The 21,580-nt window shown below is 42.5% G+C and overlaps 4 protein-coding genes across 6 annotated transcripts in view; 2 read left to right on the plus strand and 2 right to left on the minus strand.

Annotated features, from left to right (window-relative positions):
• Positions 1–1,140: 1,140 nt before the first annotated feature.
• Positions 1,141–6,214, plus strand: plk1 (polo-like kinase 1 (Drosophila)). The gene is made up of 11 exons (XM_029443364.1): positions 1,141–1,861; positions 2,234–2,402; positions 2,695–2,839; positions 2,934–3,027; positions 3,137–3,356; positions 3,482–3,521; positions 3,635–3,732; positions 3,871–3,948; positions 4,342–4,496; positions 4,635–4,817; positions 5,199–6,214. Exons 1-11 carry the CDS (start codon positions 1,499–1,501, stop codon positions 5,391–5,393), a joined length of 1,740 nt encoding a protein of 579 aa, XP_029299224.1. The 5' UTR covers positions 1,141–1,498; the 3' UTR covers positions 5,394–6,214.
• Positions 6,215–7,642: 1,428 nt separating this feature from the next.
• Positions 7,643–14,781, minus strand: palb2 (partner and localizer of BRCA2). Of its 3 annotated transcripts, none has more exons than XM_029435479.1 (13): positions 14,708–14,781; positions 14,332–14,419; positions 13,732–13,791; positions 13,472–13,643; positions 11,736–13,112; positions 10,076–11,436; positions 9,794–9,946; positions 9,497–9,579; positions 9,248–9,397; positions 9,057–9,173; positions 8,631–8,718; positions 8,333–8,508; positions 7,643–8,232 (listed from the first exon to the last, which is right to left on the minus strand). In XM_029435479.1, the coding sequence occupies exons 1-13, from the start codon at positions 14,755–14,757 to the stop codon at positions 8,001–8,003; spliced, it is 4,107 nt and encodes a 1,368-aa protein (XP_029291339.1). In that variant the 5' UTR covers positions 14,758–14,781; the 3' UTR covers positions 7,643–8,000. The 3 variants fall into 3 exon arrangements, with proteins under 3 accessions (XP_029291339.1, XP_029291343.1, XP_029291352.1); XM_029435483.1 differs by having other exon boundaries at positions 14,644–14,728; XM_029435492.1 differs by lacking the exon at positions 14,708–14,781 and having other exon boundaries at positions 14,332–14,427.
• Positions 14,782–15,733: 952 nt separating this feature from the next.
• Positions 15,734–20,447, minus strand: LOC115018957 (retinol dehydrogenase 8-like). The gene is made up of 6 exons (XM_029448283.1): positions 20,316–20,447; positions 17,320–17,481; positions 17,054–17,233; positions 16,709–16,802; positions 16,283–16,466; positions 15,734–16,173 (listed from the first exon to the last, which is right to left on the minus strand). The coding sequence occupies exons 1-6, from the start codon at positions 20,419–20,421 to the stop codon at positions 15,946–15,948; spliced, it is 954 nt and encodes a 317-aa protein (XP_029304143.1). The 5' UTR covers positions 20,422–20,447; the 3' UTR covers positions 15,734–15,945.
• Positions 17,912–21,580, plus strand: part of LOC115018553 (collagen alpha-1(XI) chain-like) — a 44,506-nt gene continuing 40,837 nt past the window's right edge. Inside the window, exons 1-2 of the mRNA XM_029447810.1 lie at positions 17,912–17,931; positions 18,209–18,279. Coding sequence (XP_029303670.1) covers positions 18,273–18,279 — 7 coding nt within the window. The 5' untranslated portion in view covers positions 17,912–17,931; positions 18,209–18,272. The remainder of the gene's footprint in view (positions 17,932–18,208; positions 18,280–21,580) is intronic.

Consider the following 21,580-nt stretch of genomic DNA (forward strand, 5'->3'; position numbering starts at 1 on the left):
TTATGATAAAGGTAATGATGGTTATCAGTTGCAGAATGAGTAGGAATAGTAGCAGGCTACTACTGAAAGACATAATGCTAACTGAAGTAGAAACAGAAGGCACACCAGGCATAGTATAATGTTAATAGTACACCATGTGACCTTCACACTGTATTTTGTGAAATGCTGCCCCTTACTGATGAGAAATAAAAATCAACATCTAAGCCTTATATTCAAAATGTCCCACTGTATTTGTTAGGCCAACTGTGGTGGAAGGATTTATTTTTATTGAGGTGAAAGTACTTATACCACAATGTAAATTCAAAGTTTAATAAGCAAAAGTACGAAAGCAACATCAGTTAAATGTACTTAAAGTATCAAAAGTAAAAACAACTGTACTCGCAGGATTAGCTGGTCAGTGATATGTTTATATTATATATAATTATTACATATTTGTTTGAATCACACTAGTTTAATAATGTGTAAGCAGCATTTTAAATGTTGTAGCTTAGTTGGTTGACTACTTTAATTCAACTACTTTAAACTACTGACAGTTGGGTAGATTCTCATTTTAAAACAATGTCAAATAAAAACACAATATTTTCTACTTAAACAGTAACAGTATAAAGTACTAGCAGGAAATGGAAATAGTCAAGTACATCTCAAAGTTGTAACTGACTCACGTACAGTTTGAGTGAATGTTCTTAGTTGCAGTCCAACCCTGGTAACCAGCAGGCTAGATACTCATGGAAAGACTTTCACCTTTGATCATCTAATAGGCTACATTTCATAATGAAATGCTTTACTCGAATACAATGTTAAATGTGTAGGTTTTAGTTATAGATCCAATGATGATTTTTACATAGTGCTATTGCAACTTTAACTTGAGTAAATAATTAAAAACCCTTCAGGATCCACTAAATCCACAATGACAACTTGTTAAACTGGACAACTGTTTTAAATGTCACTCCAACTACATTTCCCGTCAGCACTGTGTTTCTAGGAAATGACGAAAGGGCCGCAACCGACATTCTGCCAATCACATCGTAGAATATGACTTTCTCGTTCAGTGATTGGTTATTTTTGCGCTACTCTTCCCACAATGCTTTGCTGCGCCGCCTCGGAATTCAAATCGAGCGGACCAATCAGAGAGCGTCATAACGACCGAGACAGCTTTTTAAATTTGTACCAGAGACTGTTGTCAAAAGGCAGGACGGAGTAACGCTGCAGCCACTGAGCGACGAGTCTGGCGATTAGTTTCAAGTTTTTAAAACAACTTTTAGATTCGCATGCACTAGATGTCTTTTGTTTTATCGCTGAATCAAAGGTTTGAAAATCGTTCGCGTGAGGTGGTTACCGTAGTTTTGATTTGAATTCACAAGTGTATGGGAGCCAGCTAGCTTTCAGGGCTAAACTATCGTCGGTTAACAATAGTTTCATATTTGCATACATTATCGATAACTGCTTAAAGAGTTTTAAGCTTTTCTTTTAAAGACGCCGAAGAGCACTTAGATCCGAAATGAGTGCAGGTATCGCGAAGCCGGCGATTCCGTCGGCACATGTCGACCCGAAATCGGCTCCTCTGAAAGAAATCCCAGATGTCCTGGTTGATCCACGCACCATGAAGAGATATGCGAGGGGGAGATTCCTCGGGAAAGGTGGTTTCGCCAAATGCTACGAAATCACAGATCTGGAGACGAAGCAGGTTTTCGCCGGAAAAATCGTGCCCAAGTCCCTGATCCTAAAACAACACCAGAGGGAGAAAATGACATCTGAAATCGCCATTCACAAGAGTCTCAACCACGCAAACGTCGTGGGTTTCCACGGGTTTTTCGAAGATGAAGACTTTGTCTTTGTTGTCCTGGAAATCTGCAGGAGAAGGGTGAGTGTCATGGAAAAATGCATGCTCTGTACTGTACACCCATAACGGGGCCAACGGCTATCACGTCGGTCTCTTCCGTTGTCCACCGAGTGGTGATCTCTTAAACTAAGAAAAGTCCAGGGAGTTTTCAACCTGGTCGCTCTATAATTATATAATAATAATTATTTAGTTTTAATTAGGTTTAATTAATATATTATATTTATATTTATTATATTTATTTATTATTATTATTATTATTATTATTATTATTATTATTATTATTATTATTATTATTCGCCAAATGCTACCAAGATAATGTTTCAGACTTGGTGTTTCAACTTTCCTCACCTTTTTTAATCTAATACCCCCCCCCCCCCCCCCCCCCTATTTCAGTCCTTGTTGGAGCTGCACAAGCGTCGTAAGGCTGTGACTGAGCCAGAGGCTCGCTACTACATGACTCAACTGCTCAAGGGTGTCCTTTATCTGCACAACAACAGAGTCATCCACAGAGACCTGAAACTAGGAAACATCTTCCTCAACGATGACATGGAGCTCAAGATAGGTAATTTACTGTTGGATTGCCAATGATTTAACTCTAATCCCCTTGTCATACCTGAGACGGGTATTAAACACGGGTAACATTTTTTTCAAGACTTCCAAATAAACCTGTTAGTCCAGTGATAAAGGATAAAGCACAACCCAGCCCTCACAGACATTTGTCATACTTCCTGGATGAACGGTGGAGATATTACTCATTAGGACCAAACAGCTTTCAATAGTCAGACTGGAAGTTTACACCTAAACAAATACCCTTTTAGTCTGCTGCTTTACTAAAGCTTGTCTGTCTACTCCAGGGGACTTTGGTTTGGCCACTAAGATCGAGTTTGATGGCGAGAGGAAGAAGACCTTGTGTGGAACGCCCAACTACATTGCACCTGAAGTGCTTTGTAAGAAAGGCCACAGCTATGAAGTGGACATCTGGTCGCTTGGGTGCATTTTGTAAGTATGAACACACTGGCATGCGTGGGAGACACAAAGCTGTCACTATCCCCCACGGTTCAGTTTGATCAACCTCCTCACTGTGTCCTCGCAGGTACACTTTGTTGGTGGGTAAGCCCCCATTTGAGACCTCCTGTCTGAAGGAGACCTACAACCGCATCAAGAAGAACAACTACACCATCCCCTGGGTGAGCTGGACTAATGTAGCACACAATGTTCCTTCAAAATATAGTGTGTGTATTTTTATTAATTTTTTTAAAGTACATTAATAACCTGAATTTCCAACTCTCTGTGCAGCACATCAACCCGTTAGCGTCCGCTCTCATCAAGCGCATGCTGCATGCCGATCCCACCCAAAGGCCGACCATCACAGAGCTGCAGACAGACGAGTACTTCACAACCGGCTACATCCCCGTACGTCTGCCCACTACGTGCCTCACTGTGCCCCCACGATTCTCCATCGCCCCGTCCACAGCCCCGGACCAGAGACGCCCACTGACTGCTATTAACAACAAAGGTAACGGCCCCAGCAGTAAACCACTGACTACAACTTGCCAACGAAGTCTGCAGATGATTAAAATGATTCTGAAGCGTATGTGTTGCACAGGATGTGGTGTTAATGACGTGGTGTTCTCTTTCCAGGTGGTTCAGAGAAGATGGACATGAAGGACGAGCCCCAAAGGTGAGAGATGTTTGAGATGGAAGTGCTTACAATGTTCAAAAAGCCAGCGCGTGACAGAATTACTTTACGTCTCACTTCCTTTTTATGTATATAACTGTCGTGTTTTCATGTAGGGAGCCTGAGCCAGCAGAGTGTCACCTGAAGGAACTGCTGCAGCAGCTCAACAGCATCATTGCTGCCAAGCCCTCTGAGAAGGCAGTCATCTGCCAAGGTGAGCGCAGACTCTTCAGTGTAGTCGACAAATCCTCTTCGTCACAATGTTGCCCTTTTTTTGAAAGGTTTGGATAATCTTCGTGCTCGTGTCAGCGTTGCATTCACGTAGAGGTTTGTTCTGTCTTTGTGTTTCCAGAAGAGGCAGAGGATCCTGCATGTATTCCCATCTTCTGGATCAGCAAATGGGTCGACTACTCAGACAAATATGGATTAGGTAAGAATTGGACTCCGATTCAACATCTGTATCTGCTAGTTAAGCGTTCTGAATCTTTGTCATTCATCAAGTAGGGCTGGGCGATGTGGAGGAAATCAAATGTCACAATATTTGTAGACCGAATGCCTCGATCAATATTGATATTAGTGCTTTCAGATGATATTTACACAATGGTATTTTTGCTAAATAAGCAACAGTAATGTGGATTAAAAGGAACGTAGTGACAGATGAAGGTCGGAGCCACGGTGAAAAAGATTGTTGACTTAAGTCGAAAACTTAAAACTGTACATGAGGTTTTTTTTTTTTAGGACGACTTAAAAGTTAATAAAAATTCTTAAATTAGAAAATGTAATTGCCGGTTTCCTCATCAAGAGTTTTAAATGTGCGTTTCAGGCTACCAGCTCTGCGACAACAGCGTGGGTGTGCTGTTCAACGACTACACACGGCTCATGATGTACACCGACGGAGACAGTCTGCAGTACATTGACAAGACGGCAGCTGAATCCTACCTCAGCGTGCGCTCGTTCCCTTCTGCTCTCAACAAGAAGGTCAGTAGTCGATTAGGGATAATTCTTCCTTTCACTCTCACTCTGTCCGTTTTTGTTTTTTTTAAGAAGCCAAATCTCTTTATTTGATCCATATCATGGTGCGGATTCTGACCTACGTGACTCTCTTTCCCTTTCTAGATAACGTTGCTGAAATATTTCCGCAACTACATGAGCGAGCACCTGCTGAAGGCCGGTGCAAACATGGCGCGGCGGGACGGAGACGAGCTGGCGCGACTGCCTTACCTCTCTCTGTGGTTCAGAACCAAGAGCGCCATCGTCCTGCACCTCACCAACGGCACCGTTCAGATCAACTTCTTCCAGGTGAGACTCGCACGCCCTCTCCTCCCACCAGTGTCTCTTTAATTCTTACATCAGCCGTTGAATACAATTTTGGTTTTGCCCACAAATTCTGAACTAGAGTTACAAAGAAAAACAAAACAATCGATTTACTTAATCGCCAAAGTGCTTTTTAATGCAAATGTGGAGAGTTCCTGCTCTTCTGCTTTTATATTCTATTAAACAGAATATATAACATCACCTTTTAGACTTTTAGGAAACTAAGATGGACATTTTATCTCTCTTTTCTCACATGTACAGTTATTTTCTGACGTAATTAATCAACCAAACTAGAAAATAATCCGCAGATTTAATCGTTTTGATGCCGCCGTGTTCTGAATGTTTCCATTGACCCCTCTCTGCCAGGACCATACCAAGCTGATCCTGTGTCCGCTGATGAATGCAGTGACCTACATCGACGAGAAGCGCGAGTTCCGCACGTACAAGATGTCTCTGATGGAGGAGTTCGGCTGCAGTAAGGAGCTGGCCAGCCGCCTTCGCTACGCCAAGCTCATGGTGGAGAAACTGCTGGACAGCAAGACTTCCCCAGCCGCACATTAGACCACCTTACGCCACATCTTCAATCACTCAGTCTTTAATCAACGGCCACTTCCTGTCTGCCAGCCGCTCGGATGACGCGGCAGACCCTGAAATCCTCCTGTGTTTTATTGAAGGGTCGCAGCGTGATCTTCAAGGCTGTCCAATGATTGTTCTTCTCCTATATGTTGTACATGATTGTTGGATTTGCGTCTCAACCACTGATTTTATCCTTTACTCCTGCTGTTGATAGAAACTCATGTTCTCCTCCCTTTTCTTGACTAAGATTAATCTTGACAAATGCGTTCCTGCCGATGTACTCGAAGACGGCTACAGACAAGTCGACCATTTACCTTCGAATGAGTCTTGGAGGAAAAGATGGCTGTTAAATGTTCAAGTTCATGTTGAAGTTGAAACATTCCTCCCAGATTTCTCGCCGCTCGTTTGATTGAGTTTGTTCACGTATCAGTTGTGCTTTTAAACCTAAAGCCTAGTGGTCGTGTGTGTGTGTGTGTGTGTGTGTGTGTGTGTGTGTGTGTGTGTGTGTGGTGGGGATTGAGACTCAGACTGGCTGTGTGGATGGAAAAAGCTTCTCTGGTCTACTTCTCTAGTGTTGTCTGTTTTTATCTGTGTTGTATGTAGAGAAATGGACCATGTTAATATGTCTTCATCATGCACATTCTTCCTGTAGTTACTTTTTACTCTTTTTATAAGTCTATTTTTAGATGTCTTGTCTTTCTCAACAAGCTGTGCACACTTGTACATACTGCTGAATATGCATACCTGTTGTTGTAAAGATGGTTTAAATTTTACCCAAGTTTAAATAAAGATTCTCTTGAACTTGACAAATGAATGTGGTTTCATGTTTCAGTCACATGTGATGCTCATAGGATATTTGAGTTTGCAAAAACAAGATGTTTGGTGAACCTTAACCTCGGAAATGGGGCTTGACAATTCCCTTAATGGAAATGTAACTTCTACAGTTTCATACCAGCTGGACAAATCTGTGAAAGCTGCGAAATGAACCATGTGGTGAGATGTTTTTGTCAAGTTCTAAATGTGTTCTTGTGCTTCGATCCCAATTTCCCAGTCGCTCTCACACATTACTGATCTGTAATCTTACAGGTAGTGTTGAAATCTAAAACTATACATGATTAAATACCATCACTTGGAGGAACTGGCCCTTTAAATAAGTAAAACTTGGAACCGTTGGAAGTTTTCCCTTCAGAAAAAATAAAATAAGTCTTCAGGCAAACTACAGCCATCGCTGGATATCCCACACATGATCACATAACATCCATCTTGCCCTTCATACGTCCCCAATATTTTACACAAATCCTAGAAGCTCAGGAGTTTGACTCTGGAGCCATGGAGAGACTTTTACATTAAAGTGATTATCATCCAGCTGGAAAACCTTCCAAGCTGTCTTTAATAGCATCAATGAGAAGGAAGCTAAAGGAAGCTCTGAAACCATGTCCAGTAAACCAGAATGGCGCCTCCTGGTGGACACAAACACACATTACAGCTTAATTTACAATATTTGACCTGTAATTAATATTACATGCATTTCTCATTGTAGTTCACTTTTTCTTAAATTAATTCTTCATATCCAAAAAGCATTAATGGAAACCAAAGTACTCCATGCATGTCTCAGGATGAACTGAGTTTTATGTCATTTTGTCAAAACGTGACATTAATTACAGGTTATTGAAGCTTGAAGCCAACATTGAGTTCATAAAGTTTGTTTGTAAATACAAAAAGTGTAACTGTATTAAGGTGATGCTCTTATATGTTATATATTTAACAAAACCAATGAGATTCACTTCTTACATAGGACAATACTGTAAGAATAAATAGCTTTGCAGACCTAAACTATGTATTAATTTAATAATATAATCATGTGAATGGGATTGTTTACATTCACATGTTTGACAAAACATTTTGCTTCACAAATGTAAATTGTAATCACTAATATAATGGAAAATATAAGATGGTTTTTGTCTGATTTGCTTGGTTATTCAAACATTATTGTGTTTTATGTGTTTGTTGTGAGGGCATTTTGTTATTATTATTATTATTATTATTATTATTATTATTATTACCACAGCAAAATAAAAGGAGACAAAATAATACAACAGAATTCACAAATGTTTAATGTAAATGATAAGAACAAACTTTTTCTTTAAATATAAATATAAAACATGTAACAATGTATTCAAGTAACCACAGTGTAAGGACTAGGTCAGAACAGCAGCAGTGATAAAACATAAAAAGTGAAAATCCACCATCAAGCAAACATTCTCACACAAACAGGTTCAGTGTGTGACACTAAAACATGAGTGTAGGAAGAACAAGCTGAATGTAGAAGCACTCTAACAACTCGGTCTGGTTGAGGTTACGTTCTTTTATAAATACCAATGAGTTGCTTCAGTTCACAGTACATTAACGTCTTTATCTCAGCGGTACGGTGGCCATGAGGTTACAAACCTCAAGCTGACATGTCTTTAAGGGAAGCCACAGAACCAAATGCAACATTGAAGTATTTTAAAAAGGTTAAAATCTTCACTTAACATTCATACAGTGATAGACGGACGTTTTTATTAGATAAAAGTAACCAGAGAGTCTTTAATGTTAGTGGCCGAGAGACGTCTGACTCGTACTGTAGCGGTGTAGAGTCACGTCTCCGTTGTGATGTCCAGTCACCAGCGTACCTTCTCCGCCCCATCGAGCCAGCTGCCAGCCTTCGCTCTCGGGAGCCCACACCATCCGCGAGGTCCCCCGGTGCCCGAGCTCCCACACACACACACAACCGCTCTGACTCAGGCCCACCACGCTGGAGCTGTTAACGTCGGCTTCACACAGCCTGCAGAACACAGGAGGCAGATGTGAGTTACAGGAGTATACACACACACACACACACACACACACAGGGACACACACACACACACCAGTCCTCATCCCACCTGCCACACCAGCCTTTGGGCGGATACAGCAGAGTAGCCGGGACAGATTTTCCACTCAGAGGGTTAATGGCGACCAACGAGAACAGGGCGATCGTCTTCCTTTCCTCTTCCTTCTCTTTTGCTTCTTCCTCCAGGGAGCTGAGCAACTGATGCTGCAGCAGGACAAATAACACTCCCTGTGCACCAACATACACACAAAAACACACACACACACACACACACAGAGGAGTGAAAAAAAGTTATGGAATCAAAAGCAATTTTAGTCAGTTCCTCTTATATGCAAAGCAAGTAGACTTACACAGTAGGAGTATCCTCTGAGACAGGCCATGTGTGATAAACCATCTCCCAGGATGATTCTCTGCAGCAGCTGTCCAGTCTTTAAGTTCCTGTCACACAGAAAATACATTCAACTGTACAATAATGTTTTTGGATGTGCAAACCCTACACCCCATCAAAGAGGAAACATGTAGTTGTACGTGTTTAATGTCTGCACTTTAAGGTCAGTTAAAAGGACCTCGGCCCTTTAAATGCAGTTTAACTAATCCAAGCTAACATGCCATTGTTTTTTAACGTTACATCTGGTAGATGCTTAAGTCAAAGGCACCGAACAACTAGGGCATTAAACCTTTGTGGGAACAAAAGCTAGAGGTCATCAGATATTTCTACAGAACCTTTTGCTTTGAGCTACTAGCACAGCTGACTTCTCCGTTACAGTCTTGCTTACCAGACAAAGAGGCGGCCACTTTCATCGGAGCCGATCAAAGCATCGGTAAGTCCTCCCACTGCAGCGAGGGCCCCGACACAAACACCAGGAGACACGAGAGGCTGAGAGCTCGGGGTGCTGCGAGAGACACGAGACACTGAGATATCTGTGCAGTGAGAGAGAATAAAGACAACACCAACTCTCTGCGTTACCTGCCACTGTCTGACAGCGTGAACACCTGCAGGGTGGATCCAGATGCTGAGTGGGAGGAGGTCACCACTCTGGACCTGGACACGCCCACGACAGCCTGGACGACGCCCTCACAGAGCAGCACCTGTGAGAGGCTGGAGCACGACAGCATCCTACGCACATGGACAACACACATTTGGAGATTTACAGAGTACAGAAAATGTTAAATGTTAAAACACATCAAAAAGTCTGATTCAGTGTGTTGTAGTCACCTGACTTCACTGATTTCTAGCTGACCCAGAGTCACACACATCAGGCCGGCAGCATCCGGGACAGGAAACACGTTGATCACTGGCTGTAAGCAAACGCAGGGATAAATCATACAAATGAAAAATCTGAAATCAAATGATATTGAATTTATAATGACAGAATCTAGAACCAGCAAAAAAACTATTAATCAATGATCGAACTTGTTGTACATTTTCTGTCAATCGACTAATAGCCTATTATTTCAGCGCTAACTTCTATTAAGACTCTGGTATGCTCATTTGCACGTCATACACACTCACCTCATTGAAGGCCCAGGTGTGTGTCAAGCTCCAATCAGAAGCTGAAGTCTGACTCCAGAGACACACGGCCCACTTTCCAGCTGCTGCGACACACAAACCACCTGAGGAGCCGGCCAGGCAGCATGCATCCACCAGACAGCCTCCTGCTGGGGCCTGAACACACACACACACACACGAACACACACACACACACACACACACACACTGTTTTATAGATGCTGCAGATACACTCTGCAAATAATTGCTGACTTTAATTAAAAACTGCACGTTGCAAGCTTTTACCTTCAGAGTGTGTGTGCATCTCATCATGTGCTCCTCAGCTGTCTCCACCTGCCCACCTGAGCCCTGTGGGTGAATGGTGGAAACAGTCGGGCAGGTGTGAGGTTCGACCCTCACTGACTGACCATCTGTACATAACGGCTCAGATGAAGCCTGGATCTCTCCGGCGGGGGAGGTGGGGGGCTGGCGAGGAGGGAGAGATGGACTAGGAGAGAGAGCTGGAGGGGAGAGTGCCTGGATGGACTGGCTATGAGCGGAAGGCAGGGTGAGAGGTGGGGCAGAGGGAGAGGAGGGCAGAGGGAGGGCAGCAGGGACAGGGTGGGGGGTGAGTCCTAGTGATGGTAGTGTGGGGCTGGAGAGGAGAGCAGAGGAGGGCAGGTGGGGGGTTATGAAGGGGCCGGATGCTGACGCCAGAGGAGGACTCAACAGGAGCTGAGAGCTGCGGTGCGGAAAACACTTATTTTCCACAAACCTTTCTGTGCGAGGACTCGAGGAGGCGGGTGCAGACTCTTCTGGAGCTTCACTGTCATTACATAACTGCACAGCAGCGCAGCTGTTAGAAGGTTCCTCGGGGGTTTTCTGTAGAGGGCAATCAAAGGACAGAGTCTCGATGATATCTTTGTCTTCGGTTTGGTGGATTATAGACCCATGTTCCTCCAGAGGACGGACTACACCAGGACAAACGCTTTGATCTTCTGATGAAACGACAGAAGACTCTTTTATTTGAAGTTCACCTGAGCGCCCGATGGCATGATCATCCACTTTGCCCGCAGGTCTGTCTGCAAAGTTGATGTGAGGCTGTGGTTTGACGGGGTGGTCAATATTCAGAATCATTGTCTCTCGCTCTTTATACTGATCCACACACTCAGCGGCACAATCTGGAACCAGTGACGCAGATTCTGTTACGGCGGTCTGAGTTTGACAGTCTGGGTGAAGGCTTGCAGTCTGCTGCTCTGCAGGGGTTTCCATAATAACACCTTCAGAAGTCTCTTCGGTGAATGACTGTGTAGCAGCTCGTTTGGCTTCAGTGAGATGGGGTGAGTTTATGATCGTGGGTGTGAGGCTGAGCGGGAGTGGAAGAGGCGCCACAGCGTCACTGCTGCCGTAGCGTGTGTCAAAGCGCCGGGTGCTCCTGCGCGTGTTGTAAGACGGAGATGTGAAATGTTCAACTCCTGAATCCACAGCGACTTGCCGCAGCTTGTGCAGCTTCAACGAAGCAAACTGGTCATCCGGGAGATGGAAATCTTGGGTAATGTCAAAGTTCATCAGGTTGTTGAATAAGGGGAACAGAGAGGGGAGAGGAAGCAGAGAAGTGTGGGCAAGTGGAGAGGAGGGCAGGAGGAGAGATCGCCAGCTTGCTGCACCTGCAGGACACAAAGTGAAACTACATTTAATGGGAAGGAAAATGTTACCTTGCCACATGCAAAAACTGCATAATCATATACACACTTTACTCTGCTTTCATGTCATAATTTGCTTTTTATTAGCGCAAAGCGTAAAAAAATAGATCCTGAAATTACCACCCCGATGTACGAGAATCATTCCACCTTTACAAACCAGGGTAATCACTATTCTAATCGGAGCGAGACAAAGCTGTAGTCCTTCTCTTTAATCTCATCTCACTGACACACACAGATATACAGAGTCACAACACAAGGCTTACTTCTACTCATCTGCGTGGATCTGTTGGTCCCGTCACTGTTCTTCAGAAAGATGGGAAAGACCTTCTCCAGATGTCCAGAGGCAGAGCTAGACTGAGTTCCAACAACTCCAGATGAAGGCTGTGTATCTGGGCTGTGGACGGACGCAGAGGGGACGCAGACTGGGGAGCTGGTGGGCCTGAGATTGTCTGACGTTGGTCCGAGGCCTGGATGAGAGGTGTCTAAACTAAGAGAGCATCGTGGGGTCTGAGGTCTCCCTCTGCCCCTTCCTCTTCTCTTCCTCCGACCTCTCGCTGGACGAGCAGCGGGGACTATAGGAGAAGAACAAGCATCTGTGTTGATCTGACAAGCTGAGACTTGCTCTGAAATCTCACAGGAGCGCTGACTGTTCAGCTCAGTCGATGTGTCAGCAGACTGAGATTCCAGACGGGGACCTGCAGATGCAGATGTCGGGGAGGACAAACCTGCCGGAGTGTGTTGATCGGATCGTACATTGTTGTGCGTTTGTCTGTTCAATCCTCTGCCGCGGCCCCGGCCCCTGCATTGTCGTCCCACGCTCAGCTGGGAGAGTATGACGGCCTGCATGTCAGGCTGGCTCTGTGAAAAAGTCATACGTCTTGTGGTTCGGACGTAGTACTCTGCTGGGAAAAGTAGTCCTTCCACCAGTGTACAGGAGTCCAGGAGACTCACACCCTTTACATCATCGCCTCCAACCATCGCACTTGTTTCTTCTTTTATTTCAGATGTATCATCAGGACTTTTTTCACTTTCTATTTTCTCCGCTGCATTTTGTTCAGTGTTTGTATTACTGCCGTCTTCACACAGCCTTCCATCCCTCTGCTCTCTACTATTCTGTTCCCTTTCTTCATCGTGTATAACAGGATCCCGACATGTGAGCACCAAAGCGGTTGACTCTGGTTCGTTTTTCCCTTCAGTTCTCAACTCGGTCTCTGTTTCCCTTTGTTCTTGTCCTCCTCGTATCTCTTCTCCTTCAACATCTCCTGTTTCAGTTTGTCCACAAGTGTTCCAGTGTGTAAGCAGCAGAGACGGAGACTCAGAGTCTGTTCCAGAAAACAACTCGTCACTTCCATTCACAACCTCTGTTCCCTCTGTTTTGACTCTCTCTTCACTTCCAGTCTCCATCTGTTCACTCTGCTCCCGTCCTTCCTCGCTGTTCTCGTCGGTGCTCCTGCCCGCCTCAGCACTCCTCCTTTCCCAGCGCAGGCGGCTGCGCCGAGACCTGAGGCGCAGGGCGGGGCTGGATCTGTGACCTCTAGCTGCGTCATGGCTGGGATCTTGGCTTTCTGGGCAAGCAGCATCAGAGGGGAGCAGGAACCTGATCACCTGGCTCCTCCTGGAGTTATCAGAATCTACTGGACCTGGTAAAACATCAGAACATTTGTGAATTCTAATTCTCAAACATTGTCTGATTCTCAGAGTGATGACTTTGTAATATCAACCATATTACAAGATGTTTTCTGTTTTGGGATGGTAAGGCATGAAAGCAATTCATGTGTCAAAACTGCAGAAGATTGACAAACACGTGTACAGGTGCATAAATATATATCCAACCTCATCTGCCAATATCTACCTCCCCTCTTTACACAACCTCCCTAGATTTCTCCCAGCAGCCCACAGGCACACTAACTTTAAAGTTATAATATTAATAATAATATGTAGTTATGCACTGTGGAAGATAATACCACCAATACTTTGCAACTGATTAGGACAGACTCACCTTCAGTGTGTCCCTGGCGCTGAGCTACACTTGTGGCTGACACATTGGTGGCGTTCAGAATCAATGAAGATGGGCTGAGACGGGGGTTTGATGTCACCTCTGGGTCTCTCTGGTCCTGCTGACTGATCCTGCTCCTCACATGTCTCCGCACTGCATCAAAACGCTCAGCACGCTGTGAGCAGATCCAAGATATGTGTGTGTGTGTGTGTGTGTGAGACAGAGAATTTCTACACTGTGCTTATAGACGTAAAGACTCTTACCTGTAGTCTCTCAGCTGTCTTGAGGTACTCCCTTTGTAACAGTACCAACTTCCTACGAAGCTGAGTGGGGAAAATGTTAATATGTCAGCAGCAGTCGGAAGACACATAATTAAACTTTTGTCATGGTTCACTTCAAAGTATTTAACGTTATCTATCCTTCAGCAGAAATTCTTATACAACATTGATCATAATAGCTGTATATTCTGTGATTAAGAAATAAAAACTACCCTTATTTTTCTTCCGTCTTTATAGCAATACTTTTTAGTGTGATGTGTTTGATTGGCTGTATACAAACATATTTTCTCACTCCTATTTTACCAGAAATGATATTAGCATTTGTAATAATGGTGCAGGATAAGAAAACGTAATTTCTGTGAATGTAAATGTATTAAGACACAACCCTTATTGGTGAATATTACTGATGCCTTAGAGTTATTAGAAGAGCCTTTTTCTTTGTTGTCTTTTATTAGGTTATAATTATGTATCACTTGCCATATGTTGTTGTACATTTTCTATTTTAATACTACAAAAAAAGAATAGGAATTAAATGGTCTTAGTGGCATTTGATAAAGCTTAAGTGTGCATACAGGTGTCCAGTACCTTCTCCTTGTCATCACAGTGCAGTGTAGTCCTCAGCTGCTCCTCACGATACATATCTCCACATTGTTCTGCATCCTGCTCACTGGGCCTTAACATTAAAACCACACATACAACTAAAAGTTAATGTAGCTATGGCAGGGTTAACATTGTTTAGTTGTTGTTAGCTTAACATAGCTAAGTTAGAAAGCTAGCGGTAGCAGATCGAGTATGTAAAGTTAAACATAACGTTACTGTCTTTATGCTTTTGGCTGAAAGCACACCCAAATATTAAGCAACAGAGTTCACACCAAAGTTGTCGACACACAAACGCACCTCGTTCGTTGAAATGACAACTTGTCCATAAATGTCTATGAGTTAATACTTGTGTCAGACTTACAGAGGCACCGCCGGTGCGTCCATGGAAAGTTTGTTTTGGTGTTCGATCATTCGGGGATCGATTCCATTCCAATTTCCCGCGACTGTCTCAAAACAGGCTCGAGCAGCTGAGCGCCGATAACTCGATCGGTCCAATCAGCGGAAGCAGCAGGTAACTGGAGAAATGTTTAGTCGTTCAATTAACTGAAAGGTTTGTTTCGTATTCACAAAGAAATCATATAAGACTCATTTATTACTTACACGTTTAAATCGTACTTGGTTTAGAATGACAAACATGTCGACATTTCTGTTTTTGAAGGAGGATATTTGACTTTTTAAAGCTGATATTAACCGTTATACTGCGGTGAAGTCAGTTTGAAGCTTGGATTGAAATTTGCTTCGGATCATGAATTTTCCTTAAAAAATATTAATTTCGTGTTAAATTTGAGTCACTGGGTCACATTACATAGAAGTTATTTTAATAAATATTTATGTATAATAAATCAATAACATTATAAATAAACATAAGTGTGCTACAAGTTACCAATTTAGTATATTACTTAATCATAATTTTCACTAATATTAGCAAATCAGTATAAAGGTTTTGAAACTTGTCACAGTTTGACCCAAACAATATATATTAATATTTTTCCCCAGCGCTTACAAAAACCCATTTATCTTACATTAGTAGCAACTATTTTCCAATGCACCACATTGGATTACAAAAGGTTTAAATACTTAATAAAAAATCTGAAATGGTTATCGTTATATTCTGGAACAGGCAGGAATGTAACGCTAGCTAAAGCGTTGCAAATGAGCTAACATGCAAAAAGAACAGGATCTGTTAAGTGGAAGAGCATTAAGTATGGATTTTCATGAAGTTACCATTGTTAATCACACCACTAAGTACAACTATCTTGAAATCTTATACAGATGATACAGATATTTTCATTTACGATGTCTGTTTTATTAATTTTTTAGGAAGAAGAAACCCCATCATTAATAACAAAATTGAATAACAATGTATTTACAAGTCAGTATAAATATTTACACTTTATTTAGAAAAATAAACTAGTGCAAATGTGTTCGAAAGTGTAAAATATTTAAAACCATTTTTTAAATTGTTGTAGTATTTCAACTGAACTGGACTCATGTGGTATCTAAACATACATTAAGGTACAATCTGACAAAAAATAGACAATGCATACGGAAATATGGCAGGTCAGGAAGTGTGTGGTCTTTATTTGTGGTCTATTGTTTCTAGTTTGGTGAAACTGTCCTGCTCCTCAGACATCCGCAGGTGAGGTACTTCATGACAGTCATGCTGACGTGCATTAGAGGACCCATGTTAAAGAGCATGTGGTAGAAGGCATGGACAGACAGGCCTCCAGTTTCATCAGCGTATTTCAACGCTACGATGGGCGTGTACAAGGGATTGGTCAGATTGCGGAAACGCGGGCTGCTTGCTTCAATCACTTTCTTGGTACACTGCAGAGAGTGAGAGGAGGGACAATAGAGACAGAAAGATTAGCTGTCAGACTTCATCACAGATGCAGACACAGTGAGGCTGAGTCACGGACTGCTGACTGCAACTTACTCTGGCGATGTCGTCAGGCATTTGTCCCAGTGTCTCAAAGATGTCAATAGAAGAAGGAAGATAGACGTTCTTGAAGTAATGCACCGTATCAGCATCAGCTCCAGGAAACTCTTTCTGCTTCACATCCTGAATCATTTTTGCCTCAAATTCTGTGTGCACCGGCCCCGGCTCTATCAGTGACAATCTGAGAGACGCACGACAAAGAGGGAAACTAAGAAGACTGGAACTCAACAACAGAGCATTGGTAGATGGAGGAAGAGCTCTATGGGCAAACACTAGTGCTGAAGTCATTTATAGATTAATAGTGATAAAACATGAGGGTATAGTCTGCCTACTCATTCCTCATTCCTGCACCACTCTGTTGGTATCTCCATGTATGTCTATGGTTTGTTTAGTATTGATGGAAGTAGCATCAGTGGCACTCACATGACATTAAACTTCAAGAGCTGCACAGCCAAACACTCACAGAAGCCCTCCATAGCAAACTTGGAAGCTGCATACACGTCATTAAACACCACACCTATAGAAACACAGAAAATGTTTAAATTTCACTTCCAGACAACATGACCAGTTCAGTAGATCTGTTCTTCTTGTTCACTGTTTTGTAAAGACACACAGTAATACTTAAACTCCATTAGCCTTCTTTCAACTCTCCACCCACTCTTTCCATCGTCCGTCATCAACACATACATCAAACTGACTGTCATTTCTCCTCGTACCTTTGTAACCCCACACCCGCCTCCTCTCCCACCACTCATCCTGCCTGCTTACCTTGCAGTCCCATCACACTGCTGACCACGATGATATGTCCTCCTTTCCTTCTCTTCATATCAGGCATCACCTCCTTGATCATGCGGATCACCCCAAAGAAATTGGTCTCAAACACATTCTTCATCTCTTCGATGGGGATGCTCTCTATTGGACCCACGAGGCCGATACCTGCATTATTGACTGGTCAGGAGAAGGAAAACAAAGAGGATGAGGACGGAGTATCAACATAGTTTTAGGGCAGCGTAGCAATGACAAGATTTACTTACTGAGGACATCCACGTGTCGATCTTTGATGCCGTTTATACACTGTTTGACGGACTCATCTTGGCAGACGTCCAGTACAGCCAGAGAAAGAGTTTTCTCGTACGCATCCCCGGCAGCTTCCACCAGCTTATCTTTACGTTTCAGATCACGCATCGTTGCTATGACTGAGAACAGGTGGAAAAGAAGGAAAGACAAAATAATTGAGAGGAGTGTTGAATAATGTGTTGAATAATGTTTAGAGAGAGCTGAAGTCCTGCCGTCTGTTCCACGAGTATCTGTAACTCTCGTAATATATTTATTTAGTAACTGAAACACTGCAATATGATTCATTCAGAATCATTTAAAAAGTATTAACAGAAGTGACTAAAAGCAAAAATATGTTTTCAATCTCTATATTGTTAGCCACACTAGTCCCAATTAGATCTTCTTCATGTCATGTTGACCTGTGTGCAGGTGTGTGTCTTTTCATCATCGCTGTGTTCCAATAGCAATTTAATTATGCTCCTTTTATTTCCATGGGCAGCTTCCAAGTGGGACATTGTGTATGGATGTAACACTCCCACGTCACTACGCCTTGAGGCTGATGCTGTAATGTGATTAGGCAACCTGCCCAGGTAAATGAAGTTACACAAATACAATATCACTATATGGAGAGTCAAACTGAGTTCATGGGCTCAGGCTGCATGTCGGCTCATGCAAGTTACACACATAAACACAAACATCATGGTATGTTGAGTAGACTGCAATGTCTTCATATGTGTTGCACAAGTTGTCAAGTAAAAACACTTCTGGTGCAGCATCAACACATGTTCTGTCTGCGTGCATACATGTATGTTTGTAGAGAACATTCATCCGTACTGATCCTGTCTTTGTGTACGCTTCCTGTCACAGGAGTGAACGGAAAGGAAGGAGTAAAGGTCATGAAGAACTGGGAGACATGGGATGATAGCTGAGAATGGAGGGTAAAACACACACACACACACACACACACACACACACACACACACACACACACACACACACACACAAAGGAAACTGTTCTCATACATCCCTTCCCCTGACTCGTGTGCTTTTTTCCCTGCATTTGCTTTCTGAATAACTAACGTAACCCAACAATGGTAAAGCTTGTGCTAAAGATAGCCATTGTAGTAAAGATAACTTTAAGTAGCCTTACTATAAACCCGCTGTGCTCCTGTTGAACAGCCAGTTACGTTGCCTCCTACAGGAATAGCTCTCGCCAGCCATAATTAACCTAAGCAAAGCTGTAGTGGGGCTTTAGTTATTGTCTATCCTAAGAGTGACTAAAGGTTAAGTTGGGATCAGAGACATAACTATGTGTGCGACAGGAGGAAGGCTGAGTGAGCCTGTTCATCTACAAAACCTAATTCAACATTAAAATAAATATGATGTATAGCTTTATTTGTCAGAGGACAATGTAGAAATGGGGGAGGGGGGAGAGAGGGAGAGGGAGAGAGGGGGAGGGAGGGAGGGGTGTGACAGGCAACAAAGGCCCTAAAGCTGGAATCGAACCTGGGACGCCGGCGCTATCAAGGCACTCCAAGTTTGATATTTTTAATATATTTGTCCTACTGCTAGAAGGAAGCCATTGTTTCCCATTCATTTCCATATGACATGAAAACCAATTAGCGTTTTGTAAGTCTGCTTGATTTCTTTGGCAATTTTACAAAATCATTGCATGGTAATATAATAACAAGGCAGAATAACGCTAAGGCTTCAGCCTACACCGTTTCAGTCAGCATTAGTTTGCTTTGGTTTGTCACTACTTCGAAAGTAAGGACTTATTATTGTTTATTTGATATTTTTTACATGTGAATTTAAGTTGTATAAATTGACCGAAATAAACTAAACTAAAAACAGCAGCATGTTTTCCATAAGGGTTTGCTGCGATATAAGGATCTGGGGTTGGTTGTAACGTATGAGCGGTGGGAGCTCATGAGGGGAACACAAAGCCTCACTTTGGATTCATCAGAAGCTGCATTCACTTACTTTTCTTTGTGGTTTAAACTTGGCAAACTGTATTTCACCGATGACTCTATTTGTGACTGGTGCGACCTGCTTCCTGCCTTCCTGGAACACGTCTTTCATAAATTCTCTTCAGTATTTGAGATCTGTTGTCCAGACCTTAGTGACACCACTTGATCAATTGAAGTCTACAGCTTTTGTCACACTGTTAGTATTATTACTTTGTGACTGAGAGAAGTGATGCAGAGTTTAAAATATGTGACACACTTTTATTGACTGATGTTTGTACGATGCAACTTATGAAAGTCTCTGATTGGAAGTTAATCGGATGTCCAGCTTCTATATTTGCCTTGAAAGTCTTGCAAACTAAACAACCATGAGAAAAAATAAATAGTTAATGTTATCAGATACAAACATTTTGGCAGCCTATGTATTTGACGGGTATGTGGCCTCTACTATGAGACAAATTATTGGACCACAGAAAGTTGACTGTGACCTCTGACCTCCCTGTGGGGAGAGGAAATACTGAAGACTGCAGAGTTTCCTCTTCAGGGTTAAGCTTTACATGTTCCCTATTGTCTCCCTTTATCAGACAGTTGTGTTATTAATTCTCAGTTATTAGAACCTCGTTTACTCTCATGTGGTTCAGATGCTATATTAATTTTTATATTTAAAGCACTGCAAACTTCAGATGCACAGAAACAGTGGCTTTAATCTTCATAATCATGAGGACTCTTATGTGCACTGTACTCATGATGTAAGCACCATATGTGTAAACAGACAGTGCTAGTAGAGGAGTGGTAATGACAGTGAGTTTATGAAGGGTTTAACCAATTATGTAACATTTACCATGCAAATAAACTCTCTGGCAACATAAAGGTAGCCTATTTACATGCCATGGCGAGCAAAAATTAAATTGCAATTAAATATTATTTCTCTCTCTTTCTCACACACACACACACACACACACACACACACACACACACACACACACACACACACTCAGTGCACCTACCATGATAGCGCTTCTGTTCATCCTTGGCCAGCATCACAGCCATCCTCAGACCGATTCCAGAGGAGCAGCCGGTGATCAGCACCACTTTCTGCCCGGGACTCGCCATGGCTCTGCTGCCTCTACGCTCTGTTGTCACACTGTGTTACCAGCAGACCGGCTGCTCTGCAGGATGAGTGACAGTTTGAGGCGAGAGCCACTGTAAGAGGATAAGAGAGACATAGAGAGAGAGTCACATGCACAGAGTGTAACAACAGTGAGATTATCTAACTGGTACTGGGTCATTGCCCCGGTCAATCCTCCTGTGGGAGATTTGTCCAAATTCTTTATTTTATTCCATGATGGAATATGTTCTGGCATAATGTTACACTTAATACACCCTCTGACTTTCAGTGGCATTACTTTGAATCTGTTGAATAAATAGATATGCACCCATTTGAAGGTACGGTAAGCCTCTGCTCGGCTAAAGAGATATGGCGCCCCCCAGTGGCCAATATGACAATTCTTCCAAACAGTCCGCAGTGACTCTATGAATGAAATGACTGCTTATTCAAAGGCAACACACGTGGCTCAATTATACACAATGATGTGTTTAAAAAAAGCTTTTATTATGACCAGTAGACCAAATACACACTAATACAAAATCTCAAGCTGTCTCTCTTTCTCTTTCACACACACACACACACACACACACACACACACACACACACACACACACACACACACACACACACACACACACACACAGTCACACACAGTCATTTGTTTAAGACAACCTACTTGAAGCAGGAGGAAGGGCACTTGGAAATATGTCAGGAATCTATTTTCTTCTTCTTCTTAAATAAATGTCAGTGTGCATGTATCTCTGCATGCAATTTACTTCTGTTACCAAAACATGAACTTCTAATTATTATTGTCAACTAAATGTACAGTATCTTTATCCGTAGGCAGATAATCAGAATACATTTTACCACCTGGAGTATTTTCACAAAAATACAAAAAGGTTTGAGCATCTGTTCCTTAGTTACAGGCTGGAAAGCTCTTATGCTGTTGATCTCACAAAAAGACAAAATAAAATAATGACAATGTTTACAAAATGCTTCTGCAAGATGGCACTAAATGATGCCAAGTAGGATAATTATTCCTACTCACATGAAACTACATTGTAAGGTGAATTAGCCCTCTCCTTATGTGCACATTTCAAAGCCTGTCAGTTGTCTTTACACAGTAAAAAGTGCCCAAACTCTTAATTGATAATTCTCTGTTCT

The sequence above is a fragment of the Cottoperca gobio genome, chromosome 1 (genome assembly GCF_900634415.1).
Source record: "Cottoperca gobio chromosome 1, fCotGob3.1, whole genome shotgun sequence".
Lineage (NCBI taxonomy): Eukaryota > Metazoa > Chordata > Actinopteri > Perciformes > Bovichtidae > Cottoperca > Cottoperca gobio.